This window comes from Bos taurus, chromosome 8, assembly GCF_002263795.3.
Source record: "Bos taurus isolate L1 Dominette 01449 registration number 42190680 breed Hereford chromosome 8, ARS-UCD2.0, whole genome shotgun sequence".
In the NCBI taxonomy this organism is placed as follows: Eukaryota; Metazoa; Chordata; class Mammalia; order Artiodactyla; family Bovidae; genus Bos; species Bos taurus.
This window is the reverse complement of record NC_037335.1, coordinates 38,900,554-38,918,318: the sequence shown is the minus strand read 5'-3', so window position 1 is coordinate 38,918,318 and position 17,765 is coordinate 38,900,554. Positions and strand designations below refer to the sequence as shown.

The following is a 17,765-nucleotide window of genomic DNA, read 5'->3' as shown; positions in this document are numbered from 1 at the left end:
CAGCTTCAGCGTCAGTCCTTCCAATGAATATTCAGGACTCATTTCCTTTAGGATTCTCTAGTTTGATCTCCTTACAGTCCAAGGGACTCAACAGAAGAATCTTCTCCAATACCACAGTGCAAAAGCATCAGTTCTTCACTGCTCAGCTTTCTTTATGGTCCAACTCTCACATTCATACGTGACTACTGGAAAAATCACAGCTTTGAATAGATGGGCCTTTGTCAGCAAGGGAATGTCTCTTCTTTTTAATACGATGTCTAGCTTTGTCATAGCTTTTCTTCCAAGGAAAAAGCGTCTTTTAATTTCATGGCTGCAGTCACCATCTGAGTGATTTTGGAGCCCAAGAAAATAAAGTCTGTCACTGATCCATCATTTCCCCATTTATTTGCCATGAGTGATGGGACCAGATGCCATGATCTTTTTTGAATGTTGAGTTTTAAGCCAGCTTTTTCACTCTCCTCTTTCACTTTCATTAAGAGGCTCTTTAGTTCCTCTTCGCTTTCTGCCATAAGGGTGGTGTCCTCTGCATATATGAGGTTATTGATATTTCTCCCGGCAGTCTTGATTCCAGCTTGTGCTTCATCCAGCCCAGTATTTCACATGATATACTCTTCATATAAGTTAAATAAGCAGGGTGACAATATACAGCCTTGATATACTCCTTTCCCAATTTGGAACCAGTCTGTTGGTCCATGTCCAGTTCTAACTGTTGCTTCTTGATGTGCATACAGATTTCTTAGGAGGCAGGTATGGTTGGCAGAGGTATTCCCATCTCTTGAGTTTTTCCACAATTTGTTGTGATCCACACAAAGTCAATAAAGCAGAAGCAGATGTTTTTCTGGAACTCTCTTGCTTTTTCTATCCAACGGATACTTATTGGCAATTTGATCTCTGGTTCCTCTACCTTTTCTAAATCCAGCCTGAACACCTGGAAGTTCTTGGTTCATATACTGTTGAAGCCTCACTTGGAGAATTCTGAGCATTACTTTGCTAGCGTGTGAGATGAGTACAATTGTGTGGCAGTTTGAGCATTCTTTGGCATTGCCTTTCTTTGGGATCGGAATGAAAACTGACCTTTTCCAGTCCTGTGGCCATTGCTGAGTTTTCCAAATTTCCTGGCATACTGAGTGCAGCACTTTCGCAGCATCATCTTTTAGGATTTGAAATAGCTCAACTGGAATTCCATCACTTACACTAGCTTTGTTCATAGTGATGCTTCCTAAAGCCGACTTGACTTCAGTTCCAGGATATCTGGCTCTAGGTGAGTGATCACACCATCATGGTTATCTAGGTCATTAAGATCTTTTTTGTATAATTCTTCTGTGTATTCTTGCCACCTCTTGTTAGGTCCATACCATTTCTGTCCTTTATTGTATTTCTTACAATAGTGTAAATCAAATGTTATTTTTCTTAAGATTTGTAACTTCTTGGAAAGATACAAGAAAAGTGCCAAACAACTTTAGGTAAACTCTATACCCATCCAGTATTGTAGTTTTAGAGGAAAATACTTACTCTTATATTTGGGATGCAGTAATTTCCTTCCCAGGTATAAAACAACAGCCATTACCACCATATAGTTAATTATTGAGCCAACACGAGACGGGTAGGCAATGACAAACAGGCCAAGCACATCAAAGAAGACCATGTTTCCATGTTGATACTTAGAAGAAGAAGCCAACATATCAGATGTAGCTAGATATTTAAGAACTGCTAAAATGTTGTCACCTATTAGTAAAAAGAAATGAAAGGTAACAACGTTGAATAAACCATCCACTGCTGGAGTCAAGGAGTACCTAGAAAGACTATGAACAGAAACAGCTTTCTACCGTCCTACTGTTCGCCCCAGTTTTTCTTGATAAATCTCTCTTATAAGGTCCATGCCCTCTACACTGTTTCTTCTCTGCTTTGAAGCTCCGTGACCTGGTCTTCATCCTTTCTCTTCTAGTTATTATAGCTACTCCCTGATCAACTGTACCCTCGCTGGTGACAAACCCAACAGCTATTTCTCAGTCTCTATTCATTTAATATATACTTAATGTAGCGGACACTGCTCTGACATAGAAATTCAGTGGGGAACCAAGAACCTCAAGAAGCTCTCTGACACCAAACAAGTTATTACACATGTATTAAGAATTAATAAGGACTTCCCTGCTGGTCCAGCGGTTAATAATCCACCCTGCAACGCAGGACATGCAGGTTCAACCCCTGTTCAGGGAACTAAGGTCACACATGCCATGGGGCAACTCAGTCCTCATGCCTACTCTACTGAGCCCATGCTCTGGAGCCTGTGCCCACAACTGGAGAAGCCTGCATGCCCCAATGAAAGATCCCTGTGTGCCGCAACTAAGACCTGATACAGCTGAATAAATATTTTAAAAAATAATAATAAGGAACGTCAATAATATCTCAATTAAAAAAAGAAATAGTATGGAGAAAGTGCCCTAAGAACATATCAGGGAGACTAGTGGAGTTGGAGAAATCAACTAGCTAAAGGATGGATAGGAGCTACGACAGGGGAGAGATTTTGTTTAGAGACCCGTGTAGATAAAGGCCCTGAGGAGGGGAAAAATGTCCAGAATGAGGAGCGAGAGTATTTTGCAATGAAGCTGGAGAGCGGGCTGAGTCATTGTCAGGCAGAAGCTGGCACCTCAGAGGCCGTCATAAGTATCTGTTACATCAATCAATGACTGAGTTTGAACTATAATGAAGAATTGTAAGAAGCTTTGAATGGCTGGCATATCTTCCTGATGCTCATTCCGTCCTGGACTTCCTCTTCTTTTCACTGAAGACACCACACTGTCTCACTGTGGGATTTCTTTCATCAGCTCTCCTGCCGCCTTCAAATGCATCTTCCCCTAAGCTCAGGTTTGTTTCACCCTTCCAAACACCATTTCCATTCTCCAGACTTCTGTGGTTTTGACTGTGCCTTTAATTTCCAAACCCAGATACCCAGTTCTGCCACAGTCTCTAATGGCATATCTACATTTTCATCTGGTCAGTTCACAGACACCCTCTGTCTCGTATCTGACAGAGTTCACAGCCTCCTCCCCCTTCTCACTACTGCTCTGGGCGAGAGCCACCTTCCCATGTCCAATTATGGTCAGTGGTGTCATCTCTCCCCAGCCAGCCAGGCTTTACCCTCTGAGGTCTTCTTTGCTGCCATCCATCTGATTCATCCCTGCTATGTAACCTATCAAGTCTTGCTGAGTTTTCATTCAAAATGTACCTAGTTTTCCACCCTTGCTTTCATGTCTATCTTTTGCCAGCACTACAGTCTAGGTCTTCGTATTCCACACTAAAATTACTGTTGGAACAGCCCTGACTCTTGGCTCTCTCCCCTTGTCTCCCATACACTCCATACTGCATCACCAGACTGACAGCATTTTAAACCATCATTCATTCACATATGCAGGCCTTTAATGATCTCTTATTCCTATAGCATCCGCTTGCTGACTTTTAAAGCCATCTACAGCTTTCTCTACCTCCATACACCTCTGCCTCATTTCCCTCTATGTCTGAAAAATGCAACCTCCATTCACACTGTAGTCTAACAGTCCTCAGCACAAACAAGCCCTACTCATGCAGAGCTCTTACTCAAACAGGCTCTTTCCCACTGTGCCAAATCCCAACTCTTTGGAAGGCTCAGCCTCAGACTCACCTCCCCTGACTACTACTGATGTCACCGGAAAGCATTTTAACTCCCGTCCTGACACCTGTCCTATATAACTGGCTCACCTGTCCTCACCACCCAACCTTGGATCAATGCAACTTTTCCATACCTGGGCAAGTTGCCCAAATATGTGTTTGTGCCACCTCCAATGTACAGCTTCCATTTTGGCTACACTCTCAATACTCAGCAATGTTTCCATAACCCTAAGTCAACTCCCTTTCAAATTCCTCATAATGAATAGTCTTAGGTTCCTAACTGCTAAACTAGAGTTCAAGGCTAAAATTCAAAGCCTCATCTAACTCCAAAGCCCCACTTCATTCACACCATACACTGCCTCCTTAATGCACAGGACACAGAGTATCTATAGGCTCACAGGTCATCCATAATATTCCATCTTAATATCAAAAGTCTAAATCAGAGTACCAACCTGCTCTCTGAATGGAATCTGTTAGAATTCTGTCCGCTGTGTCATACTTGGTGTGATAAATGTATCCATTCTCAATAAAAGCTAAGTCTATTCCTAAGACATACAGAAAAAAAAAACAAAATAAAAGTCATTTTACTTTAAAGATCAACCTCAATTTAAGGCCTCTTTGTTTAATGTATTTAATGTATTAAATTCCTAAAAGACAGCAAAGCAGTAGCATGACTGCTTTGTCACATTCATGAAGGAATGATGAAATTCTCACAGAACCTATAGCTATGGTACATAATTCAATATGTAATGACTGGGGCATTACAAGTCACACAGCAAGGAGTAGGAATACTGGCATGGGAGGTCATCAAAACTTTACCATCTACATCTTGCCAGATGTAGAATTTGGCCAGAGCCAAATTTTAACTTTAAATAAGCTGTACAAGTCCCCAGGGCAGTTGGCGAAGCAAGGTAACGATGAAAAAGACCCCTGAAGGATCTATCACCATCTTTTGCGAATGAAGTGCTAACAGTTCTCCCCTGTTCTTCTGTCACATTGTGGGCCAAGATGACATGTTCTAGAAAAAGGAAGCATTTAAAGTAAATTGGAGTTTAAAAGAAAAGGAGACTATCAGGAACTCTTTTTGAGTGAGTCAGTATATACAGTTCTCACATAAAAATCTGCTCTCAGAAAATGCTGCTTACCCACAAACTTCCAAAAAGTAAGACTTGTTTTTAATTAATCATTGTCACAGAAAAGTCCATAACAATTGACAATACCTGGAATGTTCCCAAAATCCCTGTAGATCCGGAAGTCAGTATCTGAAGGAATGATTCCACTCTGGAAAACCTCCTGAGCCACCACCGAAGCAAATGGGTGTTTAGCTGCTGAGACATAAGCTTGGACCAACCAAGGATTTTCAGGACCTAAAATAAAATATGACAACAATGAGGTTAATCTGGAACTTTTTAACATACATAAAGTAGTTACTATGGTGATTTGGGGAGATAGGTCAAGAGTTTTGTTTTTTTAATCCTCTTCTATATTTTCCAACATTTCTTTGATAAATGCATATGATTCTTTTAAATGAAAAATAACCTTGTGGACAACAAAATTGCTTTTAATAATAATATAACAGCTCTATAAAAAGTTTAAGTTTAAAAATGAAAAACTACTCACAAGCCCATCATCCAAAGATAACTATTATCATTTTTAAGTCTTCGACTTATATATGACTTATAAATGTATGTGTGTACACAGATGTACTGATAGGGTATGTATAATCTTTACATTTCTCTTTCACTTAACGTTGTACTAAACACATTCCTATGTTGCTAGTTATTACAATGATTATTTTAGATATTACAGTGATCATGGTCCAGTGGTTAAGAATCCACCTTTCAATGCAGGAGATGCAGGTTCAATTCCTGGTCAAGGAACTGAGCTCCCACATGCTGCAGGGCAACTGAGCTTGCACACGACAACTAGAGAGCCTGCACGTTGCAGTGAAAAGATGCTGCCTGCCACAACGGAGACCCAAAGCAGCCAAATAATTTTTAAATGATCATTTTAATAACTGTGTAATTACTGAACATATCATAAAGTTCCTTATTATTACACATAACTTGTATCATTATTAACAATTCCACATTAACATCTCCATCATATACAGTTTTCAAATAAAGGAGTTTTTTCTTTCAGATAACAAGATAAATTACATTACTGTCCCAATTATTCACTGTTCCCTCTCACATAACTTACAATGCCTCCTGTGGAAGCAGCACATACATGAACTGCTTCAGCCAACTGACTGTGAATGGGAGAGACACAGACCCTGAAGAGCCATCACATGGTCCACCTCTCCCATTAACTTTGGCCCTGAGATCGCTATGTCCCTGATGGGGGCTTCTTCAGCCTGGATCCCAGGATGAATAAGACACATGGAACACAATAACCATGGGACCAGAATGTAACATGAGCAACAAATAAACCTTTGCTGTTGTAATCCACTGAGATTCAGGGGTTGTATATTATAACTAAATTTAGCAAAAAGTTATCTGATGTTGACAGATCAAGTAACTCCATTTCAGAGAATCCAAGAATATTAACATTTTCATAACTTTATAACCAGATAATCATTTGCTTTCCTACAGGAAAAAAAAAAAACATAAATGGTGGAGGACAGAAGGGGTGAAGAAACGCTACAGAATCAGATACCTAGGTGACCCAGATACTGGAGTTACCAGGCATGAATTTTAAAATAAATATTAATTATTCAAAAACACAGATAACAGCAAGGGTATCACTAAACAAGCACAAACCATTAACAGAGAATGTGTCAAAGAGAAACCCTCGGACTGAAAATAATAACTGCTGTTAAGAATTTTAATATATACACAGCTTAATACAAAGGTAAAAACATTTTTTGATTGGGCTGTTTATTTTTCTGGAATTGAGCTGCAGGAGTTGCTTGTATATTTTTGAGATTAGTTCTTTGGCAGTTGCTTCATTTGCTATTATTTTCTCCCATTCTGAAGGCTGTCTTTTCACCTTGCTTATAGTTTCCTTTGTTGTGCAGAAGCTTTTAAGTTTAATTAGGTCCCATTTGTTTATTTTTGCTTTTATTTCCAATATTCTGGGAGGTGGGTCATAGAGGATCCTGCTGTGATGTATGTCGGAGAGTGCTTTGCCTATGTTCTCCTCTAGGAGTTTTATAGTTTCTGGTCTTATGTTTAGATTTTTAATCCATTTTGAGTTTATTTTTGTATATGGAGTTAGAAAGTGTTCTAGTTTCATTCTTTTACAAGTGGTTGACCAGTTTTCCCAGCACCACTTGTTAAAGAGATTGTCTTTTCTCCATTGTATATTCTTGCCTCCTTTGTCAAAGATAAGGTGTCCATAGGTGCGTGGATTTATCTCTAGGCTTTCTATTTTGTTCCAATGACCCAATCAAAAAATGGGCCAAAGAACTAAACAGACATTTCTCCAAAGAAGACATACAGCTGGCTAACAAACACATGAAAAGATGCTCAACATCACTCATTATCAGAGAAATGCAAATCAAAACCACAATGAGGTACCATTTCACGCCAGTCAGAATGGCTGTGATCCAAAAGTCTACAAGCAATAAATGCTGGAGAGGATGTGGAGAAAAGGGAACTCTCTTACACTGTTGGTGGGAATGCAAACTAGTACAGCCACTATGGAGAACAGTGTGGAGATTCCTTAAAAAAACTGGAAATAGAACTGCCTTATGACCCAGCAATCCCACTACTGGGCATACACACCAAGGAAACCAGAATTGAAAGAGACACGTGTACCCCAATGTTCATCGCAGCACTGTTTATAAAAGCCAGGACATGGAAGCAACCTAGATGTCCATCAGCAGGTGAATGGATAAGAAAGCTGTGGTACATATACACAATGGAGTATTACTCAGCCATTAAAAAGAATACATTTGAATCAGTTCTAATGAGGTGGATGAAACTGGAGCCTATTATACAGAGTGAAGTAAGCCAGAAAGAAAAACACCAATACAGTATACTAACGCATATATATGGAATTTAGAAAGATGGTAACGATAACCCTGTATGTGAGACAGCAAAGAGACACAGATGTATAGGACAGTCTTTTGGACTCTGTGGGAGAGGGAGAGGGTGGGATGATTTGGGAGAATGGCATTGAAACATGTATAATATCATATGTGAAATGAATTGCCAGTCCAGGTTCGATGCAGGATACAAGATGCTCAGGGCTGGTGCACTGGGATGACCCAGAGGGATGGTACGGGGAGGAGGGAGGGAGGGGGGTTCAGGATGGGGAACACGTGTACACCTGTGGTGGATTCATGTTGATGTATGGCAAAACCAATACAATATTGTAAAGTAATTGGCCTCCAAGTAAAATAAATAAATTTATATTAAAAAAAAATAAATAAAAGTTGGAGATAACAGGAAAAAAAAAAAGAAAGGTAAAAACAGCAGAAGAAAAATGATAGATCCAGAGAATTAAAGCACAAAAGGAAACAGGGATAGAAAACTCAAAAATGCTTATAAGACATATGGGATAGGATATAAAGGTCTAACATGAGTAACTGGAATCCCAGAGGAAGGGGAGGATGGGAACAGAAGCAATGTGTAAAAGAAGTTAAGGCCAATAACTTCTGAAAACTTACAGGAAACACCACCAAGCTATGAATTCAAAAGGCCCTAGAAAGCCGAAACAAGATAAACATAAACAAAAACATACTCAGCATCAGGCTCTTTGCTTTTGAATACCATTATCCACCAAAAGAACCAGTTCTCCCTAGAGATATGCCCAATTCCAAATCTGAGGCTAGGAAAATACTCAAAAGTGGGAACATCTTGTGCCAGAAAGGAAGTGCTCAAACACGTCAGAGACGTGTCAAAAGGACAGGCACCAGCTGAAGGGGCTGCCATTGGCCTGAACTGGATCAAGTCATGCATTAAAATGGTTATAACATAATATAAAATCCATAAAATAAAACACATGAAAAACACTGAAATAAACACACACACACAAGGGAGAAGTCTTACAAGGAGCTGAGAGAAGAAGAGAAGTGAAAGGCAAAGAAGAAAAGGAAAGATATACCCAACTGAATGCAGAATTCCAGAGAATAGCAAGGAGAAATGAAAAAACCTTCTTAAGTGAACAGTGCAAAGAAATAGAGGAAAACAACAGAACGGGGAAGACTACAGATCCCGTAAAGAAAACTGGAGATGCCAAGGGAACATTTCATGCAAAGATGGGCATGATAAAGGACAGAAATGGCAAGGACCTAACAGAAGCAGAGATGTGGCAAGAATAAACAGAAGAACTACACGAAAAAAGTCTTAATGACACAGATAAACACAGTGGTGTGGTTACTCACATAGAGCCAAACATCCTGGAGTATGAAGTCAAGTGGGCCTTAGAAAGCATTACTACAAATAAAGCTACTGGAGGTGGTGAATTCCAACTGAGCTAATTAAAATCCTAAAAGATGATGCTGTTAACGTGCTGCACTCACCAAGTTAGCAAATTTGGAAAACTCAGCAGTGGCCACAGGACTGGCAAAGGTCAGTTTTCATTCCAATTCCAAGAAGAGCAATGCCAAAGAATGTTCAAACTACCACACAATTGCACTCATTTCATATGCTAGCAAAGTAATGCTCAAACCCTTCAAGCTGGGTTTCAACAGTACATGAACTGAGAACTTCTAGATATACAAGCTGGATTTAGAAAAGGTTGAGGAGCCAGAGATCAAATTGCAACATCCAGCGGATCATAGAAAAAGCAAGGGAATACTAAAAGATATCTACTTCTACTTCATTCACTACGCCAAAGCCTTTGACTGTGTGGATCACAATAAACTGGAAAAATTCAAGAGATGGGAATACCAGAACACGTTACCTGTCACCTGTGAAACCTGTATGAAGGACAAGAAGCAACAGTCAGAACTGGACATGGAACAATGGACTGGTTCAAACTTGAGAACAGAGTATGTCAAAGCTATATACTGTCGCCCTGTTTATTTAACTTGTATGCAGAGAATATGAGAAATGGTGGGCTGGATGAATCACAAGCTGGAATCAAAACTTCTGGGAGAAATATTAACAACCTCAGATATGCAGAAGATACCACTCTAATGGCAGAAAACAAAAAGAAACTAAAGAGCCTCTTAATGAGGATGAAAAAGGAGAGTGAAAAAGCTGGCTTCAAACTAAACATTCAAACAACAAAGATCATGGCATCTGGTCCTATCACTTCATGGCAAATAGATGGGGGACAAAGTGAAAACAGTGGCAGATTTTATTTTCTTGGGACCCAAAATCAGTGTGGACAGTGACTGCAGCCAGGAAATTAAAAAGACGCTTGCTCCTTGGAAGAAGAGCCATGGCAAACCCAGACAGTGTATTAAAAAGGGACATCACTTTGCCAACAAAGGTCCATAAAGTCAAAGCTATGCTTTCCCCAGTAGTCATATATGATGTGAAAGTTGGACCATAAAGAAGGCTGAGCACGGAAGAATTGATACATTCAACTGTGGAGCTAGAGAAGACTCTTCAGAGTCCCTTGGACAGCATGGAGATCAAACCAATCAATCCTAAAGGAAATCAACCCAGAATATTCACTAGAAGGATTGATGCTGAAGCTGAAGCTCCAATACTTTGGCCACCTGATGCAAAAAGCTGACTCACTGAAAAAGACTCTAATGTTGGGAAAGATTGAAGGCAGGAGGAGAAGAGGAAGACAGAGGATGAGATGATTAGATGGCATCACTGACTCGATGGACATGAGTTTGAGCAAGTTCTGGGAGTTGGTAACAGACAGGGAAGCCTGGCATGCTGCAGTCCATGAGGTCGCAAAGAGTCGGACATGACTGAGCGACTGAACTGGACTGGACTGTAGCCAGTCAACTGCTAATAAATTATTATTTGCTATTTATTTTATATGTATTTTAGACTATGGAAATGATGTTAGACAAAAAAGCAAATTTGAGCAGTTTTCTTATTCGACTTCAAATGGGTCATAAAGCAGCAGAGACAACTCACAACATCAACAACGCATCTGGCTCAGGAACTGCCAATGAGCGTACAGTACAGTGGTAGTCAAGAAGTTTTGCAAAGGAGATGAGAGCCTTGAAAGTAAGAAGCACAGTGGCTGGCCATCAGAAGTTGACAACAACCATCTGAGAAGATCATTGAAACTGATCCTCTTATAACTATACAAGAAGTTGCCCGAGAACTCAATGTCAACCATTCTACAGTCATTTGGCATTTGAAGCAAATTGGAAAGGTGGAAAATGTCAGTAATTGGGTGCCTCATGAGTTGACCGCATCTATTTCTGCTTTATTGACTATGCCAAAGCCTTTGACCGCGTGGATCACCACAAACTGGAAAATTCTTAAAGAGATGGGAATACAAGACCACCTGACCTGCCTTCTGATAAATCTGTATGCAGATCAGGAAGCAACAGTTAGAACTGGACATGGAACAACAGACTGGTTCCAAACAGGGAAAGGAGTATGTCAAGGTTGTATATTGTCACCCTGCTTATTTAATTTCTATCCAGAGTATATCATGAGAAACGCTGGGCTGGATGAAGCACAATCTAGAATCAGGATTGCCAGGAGAAATATCAATAACCTCGGATATGCAGATGACACCACCCTTATGGCAGAAAGTGAAGAAGAAATAAAAAGCCTCTTGATGAAAGTGAAAGAGGAGAGTGAAAAAGCTTAAAGTGTTGGCTTAAAGCTCAACATTCAGAAAACTAAGATCATGCATCTGGTCCCATCACTTCATGGCAAATAGATGGGAAAACGATGGAAACAGTGAGAAAGTTTACTTTGGGGGGCTCCAAAATCACTGCAGATGGTGACTGCAGCCATGAAATTAAAAGACGCTTGCTCCTTGGAAGAAAAGTTATGACCAACCTAGACGACATATTAAAAAGCAGAGACATTACTTTACCAACAAAGGTCCATCTAGTCAAAGCTATGGTTTTTCCAGTAGTCATGTATGGATGTGAGAGTTGGACTATAAAGAAAGCTGAGCACCGAAGAATTGATGCTTTTGAACTGTGGTGTTGGAGAAGACTCTTGAAGAGTCCCTTGGACTCCAAGGAGATCCAACCAGTCCATCCTAAAGGAAATCAATCCTGAATATTCATTGGAAGGACTGATGGTAAGCTGACACTCCAATACTTTGGCTACCTAATGCGAATACCCGACTCATTGGAAAAGACTCTGATGTTGGGAAAGATTGAAGGCAGGAAAAGAAGGGGATGAAAGAGGATGAGATGGTTGGATGGCATCACGGACTCATTGGACATGAGTCTGAGTAAACTCTGGAAGTTGGTTCTGGACAGGGAGGCCTGGCATGCTACAGTCCATGGGGTCACAAAGAGTCGGACATGACTGAGAGACTGAACTGAACTGCTGCTACTGCTGCTCCTAAGTCGCTTCAGTCATGTCCGACTCTGTGCGTCCCCATAGACGGCAGCCCACCAGGCTCCCCCGTCCCTGGGATTCTCCAGGCAAGAATCCTGGAGTGGGTTGCCATTTCCTTCTCCAATGCATGAAAGTGAAAAGTCAAAATGAAGTCGCTCAGTGGTGTCCAACTCCTAGCGACCCCATGGACTACAGCCTACCAGGCTCCTCCATCCATGGATTTTCCAGGCAAGAGTACTGGAGTGGGGTGCCACTGCCTTCTCTGAACTGAACTGAGTTGACTACAAATCAAAAACATCATTTTGAAATGTTGTCTTCTCTTATTCTATACAACAACAATGAACAATTTCTCAATCAGATTGTGACATGCAACAAAAAGTGGATTTTATACTACCAGAGACAACCAGCTCAGTGACTGGACCAAAATGAAGCTCTGAAGCACATCCCAAAGCCAAAGTTGCATCAAAAATAGGTCATGGTCACTGTTTGGTGGTCTGCTGCCTCTCTGATCTACTACAGTTTTCTGAATCCTAGCAAAACCATTACCTCGGAGAAGTATGCTCAGCAAATTGATGAGATACACCAAAAACTGCAATGTCTGCAGCTGGCACTGTTCAACAGAACAGGCCCAATTCTTCTCCACCACATCACTTGTCCACTCATTGCACAACCAACACTTCAAAAGTTGAACAAATTGGGTTACGAACTTTTGTCTCATTTGCCATATTCACCTGACCTCTTACCAACCGACTACCACTTCTTCAAGCATCTCGACAACTTTTTGCAGGGAAAATGCTTCCACAACCAGGAGGACACAGAAAATGCTTTCCAAGAGTTTGTTGAATTCGAAAGAGCAGATTTTTATGCTATAGGAATAAACTTATTTCCTACTGGCAAAAACGTACTGTGATGGTTCCTATTTTTATTTCCTGTTGGCAAAAATGTATTGACTGTGATGGTTCCTGTTTTATTAATAAAGATGTGTTTTAGCCTAATTATACTGATTTAAAATTCAGGGTCCGAAGCCACAGTTACTTCTGCACCAACCTAGTATTTGAGAAAAGGCAGGTGGAAAACTTCTGGGAGCATGTGGCCAGAGTCTATCCTCTTTCACATATTGAAGTTAGATGTATATTGACTTTATAATAATTATGTTCACACATATTTTTTACTTGTATGTTATGTAATGATTATTATACATCAAAATATCTCTGCTGTTTGATCCTGAATTGGAACTCAGATTAAAAACAGCTAAAATGTTATCAAAACAAGAGAAATCTGAATATGCAGTTTATTCACTGACAGTTTTATATTAATATCATACTTTCTGAATATGATAAATGTACTGTTATTGAAGGAACATAAACCCTGTTCTTTATATACTGAGATGATTACACTGAGATTTTCAGCTGAGGTGGTAATGTGATGAACTACACAGAGTGACTTTTAAATATTAAGCCATCTTCATATACCATTAGTAAAAATTCAGGATATATAATCATTCCACAAAACCAGATGTATTTCTATACACCAGTGAGCTATCAGAAAAAGAAATTTAGAGAACAATCCCATTTCCAATTGTATTAAAAAGAATAAAATACCAAGGAACAAATTAACCAAGGAGGTGAATGACACATACGCTGAAAACTTTAAGACACTGATGAGAGAAACTGAAAATAACACAAATAAATGGAATAAATTGTGTGCTCATAAATTAACTAAATGCAGAGTTCCAGAGAACAGCAAAGAGAGACAAGAAGGCCTTCTTCAATGAATACAAAGAAATAGAGGAAAACAACAGTAAGGGCAAGACTAGAGACCTCATCAAGAAAATTGGAAATATCAAAGTAACATTTCTTCCAAAGATGGACACAATAAAGGATAGAAACTGTAAAGACCTAATAGAAGCAGAAGAGATTGAAAATATCCAGAAAGAATACACAGAACTGTACAAAAAAGATCTTAATGACCCAGATAACCTCATTGGTGTAGTCTGTCATTCAGAGCCAGACATTCTGGAGTGTGAAGTCAAGTGGGACATAGGAGGCACTGGTGTCAATAAAGGTTGGAGGAGACGAAATTCCAGCAGAGATATTTAAAATCCTAAAAGATGATGCTATTAAAGTGCTGCACTCAATATGTCAACAAATCTGGAAAACACAGCAGTGGCCACAGGAGTAGAAAAGGTCGATCCTCATCCCAATTCCCAAGAAAAGCAACACTAAAGAATGTTCAAACCACTGGACAACTGCACTCATCTCCCATGCTAGTAAGGTTATGCTCAAAATCCTCCAAGCTAGGCTTCAGCATTACATGAACCAAGAACTTCCAGATGTTCAAGCTGGGTTTAGAAAAGGCAGAGGAACCAGAGATCAAATTGCCAATATTTGATGGATCATAGAGAAAGCAAGGGAATTCCTTAAAACCATCTGCTGCTGCTGCTGCTAAGTCGCTTCAGTCGTGTCCGACTCTGTGCGACCCCATAGACGGCAGCCCACCAGGCTTCCCCGTCCCTGGGATTCTCTAGGCAAGAACACTGGAGTGGGTTGCCATTTCCTTCTCCAATGCATGAAAGTGAAAAGTGAAAGTGATGTCGCTCAGTCATGTCCGACTCTAGCGACCCCATGGACTGCAGCCTACCAGGCTCCTCCATCCATGGGATTTTCTAGGCTAAAGTACTAGAGTGGGGTGCCATTGCCTTCTCCAATAAAACCATCTACTTCTGCTTTATTGACTACACTAAAACCTTTGACCATGTGGATCATAACAAACTGGAAAATTCTTAAAGAGATAGGAATACCAGACCATCTTACCTGTTTCCTGAGAAACCTGTATGCAGGTCAAGAATCAAAGTTAGGGGCCCAAGTCCTTCTGATCGAGGCCCAAAAAAAAAAAAGAATCAAAGTTAGAACCTTATACCGAACAATGGACTGGTTCAGGGTTGAGAAAGAGTATGTCAAGGCTGTTTACTGTCACCCTATTTAAGTTATATGCAGAGCACATCATGCAAAATGCCAGGCTGGATGAGTTACAAGCTGGAATCAAGACTGGCAGGAGAAATATCAACAACCTCAGATATGTAGATGATACCACTTTAATGGCACAAAGCAAAGAGGAACAAAAGAGTCTCTTAACGAGGGTGAACGAGGAGAGTGAAAAAGCTGACTTAAAACTCTATTAAAAAAAACTAAGATCATGGCATCTGGTCCCATCACTTCATGGCAAATAAAGGGGAAAAGGTGGAAGCAGCGACATATTTCCTCTCCTTGGAATCTAAAATCACTGCAGATGGTGACTGCAGCAATGAAATTATAAGAAAATTGCTTCTTGGCCGGAAAGCTATGACAAACGTATACAATATGTTAAAAAGCAAAGACATCACTTCACCAACCAGGGTCCTTATAGGCAAGGCTACAGTCTTTCCAGTAGTCAAGTACAACTGTGAGAACCGAACAATAAAGAAGGCAGAGCACAGAAAAATAGATGCTTTCGAACTGTGGTACTGGAGAAGACTCTTGAGAGTTCCTTGGAAAGCAAGGAGATCAAACCAGTCACTCTTAAAGGAAATCAACCCTGAATACTCTTTGGAAGGACTGATGCTAAAGCTGAAGCTCCAATACTTTGGCCACCTGATGCAAACAGCCAACTCACTGGAAAAGTCCCTGATACTGGGAAAGACTGAAAGCAGAAAGAGAAGATGGCAACAGAAGATGAGATGGGTTGGATGCCATCACTGATTCACTGGACATGAACTTAGGCAAATTCTGGGAGATAAGGAGGGACAGGGAAGACTGGTGTGCTGCAGTCCATGGGGTCCCAAAGAGTCAGACACAACTTTGCAACTGAACAACACAGATTAGAAGTATTAATATTGGTAAATATCCATGCTAGACTAGGTAATCTATAGATTCAATGCTGCTGCTGCTGCTGCTAAATCACTTTAGTCATGTCCGACTCTGTGCGACCCCATAGACGGCAGCCCACCAGGCAGGGAATCCCCCATCCCTGGGATTCTCCAGGCAAGAACACTGGAGTGGGTTGCCATTTCCTTCTCCAATGCTTGAAAGTGGAAAGTGAAAGTGAAGTTGCTCAGTCGTGTCCGACCCTCAGCGACTCCATGGACTGCAGCCTTCCAGGCTCCTCCATCCATGGGATTTTCCAGGCAAGAGTACTGGAGTGGGGTGCCATTGCCTTCTCCATAGATTCAATGCAATCCCTATCAAAATGCCAATGGCATTTCTCACAGAAATAGAACAATCCTAAAATTTGTATGGAACCATAAAAAACCCCAAATAGCCAAAGCAACTTTAAGCAAGAAGAATAAAGCTGGAGACATCACACTTCTTGATTGCAAACTGTATGACAAAGCTCTTGTCATGAAAACAGTATGATATTGGCATAAAAACAGAAACACAGATCAGTGAAACAGAACAGAGAATTCAGAAGTAACTCCATACATATATGGTCAATTAATTTACAACAAGGAGCCAAGAATATACAGTGGGTAAGGAACAGTGTTTGAAACAAATGGTATTGGGAAAACTGGACTGCCACACACAGAATAATGGAAATGAACAACTGTATTATACTATACACAAAGTTAACTCAAAATGGGTTAAAGATTGAATACATAAAACTGAAATCATACAATTCTAAGGAGAAAACATAGGTAGTGAGCTCCTTGACATTGGTCTTGGTGATGTTGTTTTGGATTCCACAAAAGCAAAAAATAAACAAGCAGGGCTACATCAAACTAAAAAGCCTCAGCGCAGCAAAGAAAATCATCAACAAAATGAAAAGGCAGTGTACTGAATGAGAGAAAATGTTTGTAAACCATATATATGATAAAGGGTTAATATCTAAAATATAAAGAATTCATACAAATTAAGAGCAAAATAAAAAATCCCAAACAATCTGATTAAAAAATGGGCACAGGACTTGAATAGACACTTGTCTAACGATGGTAAACAGATGCCTAAGATGTACTTCAATGGTGCTCAACATCTCTAATCATCAGGTATACACAGATCAAAATCACAGTGACATATCACTTCATACCTGTCAGCACAGCTGTTATCACAAAGATAAGAAACAAGTGTTTGTAAGGATGTGGAGAAATGGGAATCCTGTGCATTGTTGGTGGGAAAGTAAATTGGTGCTTCCACTAGGGAAAACAGTATAGAAGTTTCTCAAAAAATTAAAAACTATATGATTCTACTTCTGGGCGTTTATCCAAAAAAAAAACAAAAACAAACTCAAAAAGATATCTGCACCCCCATATGCACTGGAGCATTATTTACAATAGCCAAGACATGGAAACAACCTGCATCCATCAACAGATGCATGGATAAGGAAAGTGTGTGTGTATGTGTATACACACACACGCACTCATTATCATACAGTTGCAAATTTTTTTCTTCCACACACACACTGGAATATCATTCAGCCCATCCTAAATGAAGTTAAGTCAGAAAGAGAAAGATAAACACCATTTGATCTCACATGGAATCCTGACCCCTCCCCTGAGAAAAGGACTTCATAGATAACAGAGGACAGACTGTGGTTGTCAAATATGGGGGGAGGGGGGTGGGGGAAATAGGTGAAGGTGGCCAAAAGGCACAAACTTCCAGTCATAAAATAAGTAAGTTACGGGGACATAATGTGTGTACAGCACGGGGACTAAATTTAATAATACTGTATTGCATACTTGAAAGCTGCTAAGAG

General features: G+C 40.1%; 1 protein-coding gene across 3 annotated transcripts in view; it reads right to left on the bottom strand.

Annotated features, from left to right (window-relative positions):
- The window catches only part of ERMP1 (endoplasmic reticulum metallopeptidase 1), a 58,284-nt gene that overhangs the window by 26,893 nt on the left and 13,626 nt on the right, over positions 1–17,765 (bottom strand). For 2 of the 3 annotated variants that reach the window (XM_024996124.2, XM_024996126.2), the window contains exons 5-7: positions 4,866–5,012; positions 4,098–4,190; positions 1,513–1,725 (exon numbers count right to left, since the gene is read on the bottom strand). In XM_024996124.2, coding sequence (XP_024851892.1) covers positions 1,513–1,725; positions 4,098–4,190; positions 4,866–5,012 — 453 coding nt within the window. The remainder of the gene's footprint in view (positions 1–1,512; positions 1,726–4,097; positions 4,191–4,865; positions 5,013–17,765) is intronic. The other variant, XM_024996125.2, reaches the window with a different exon arrangement.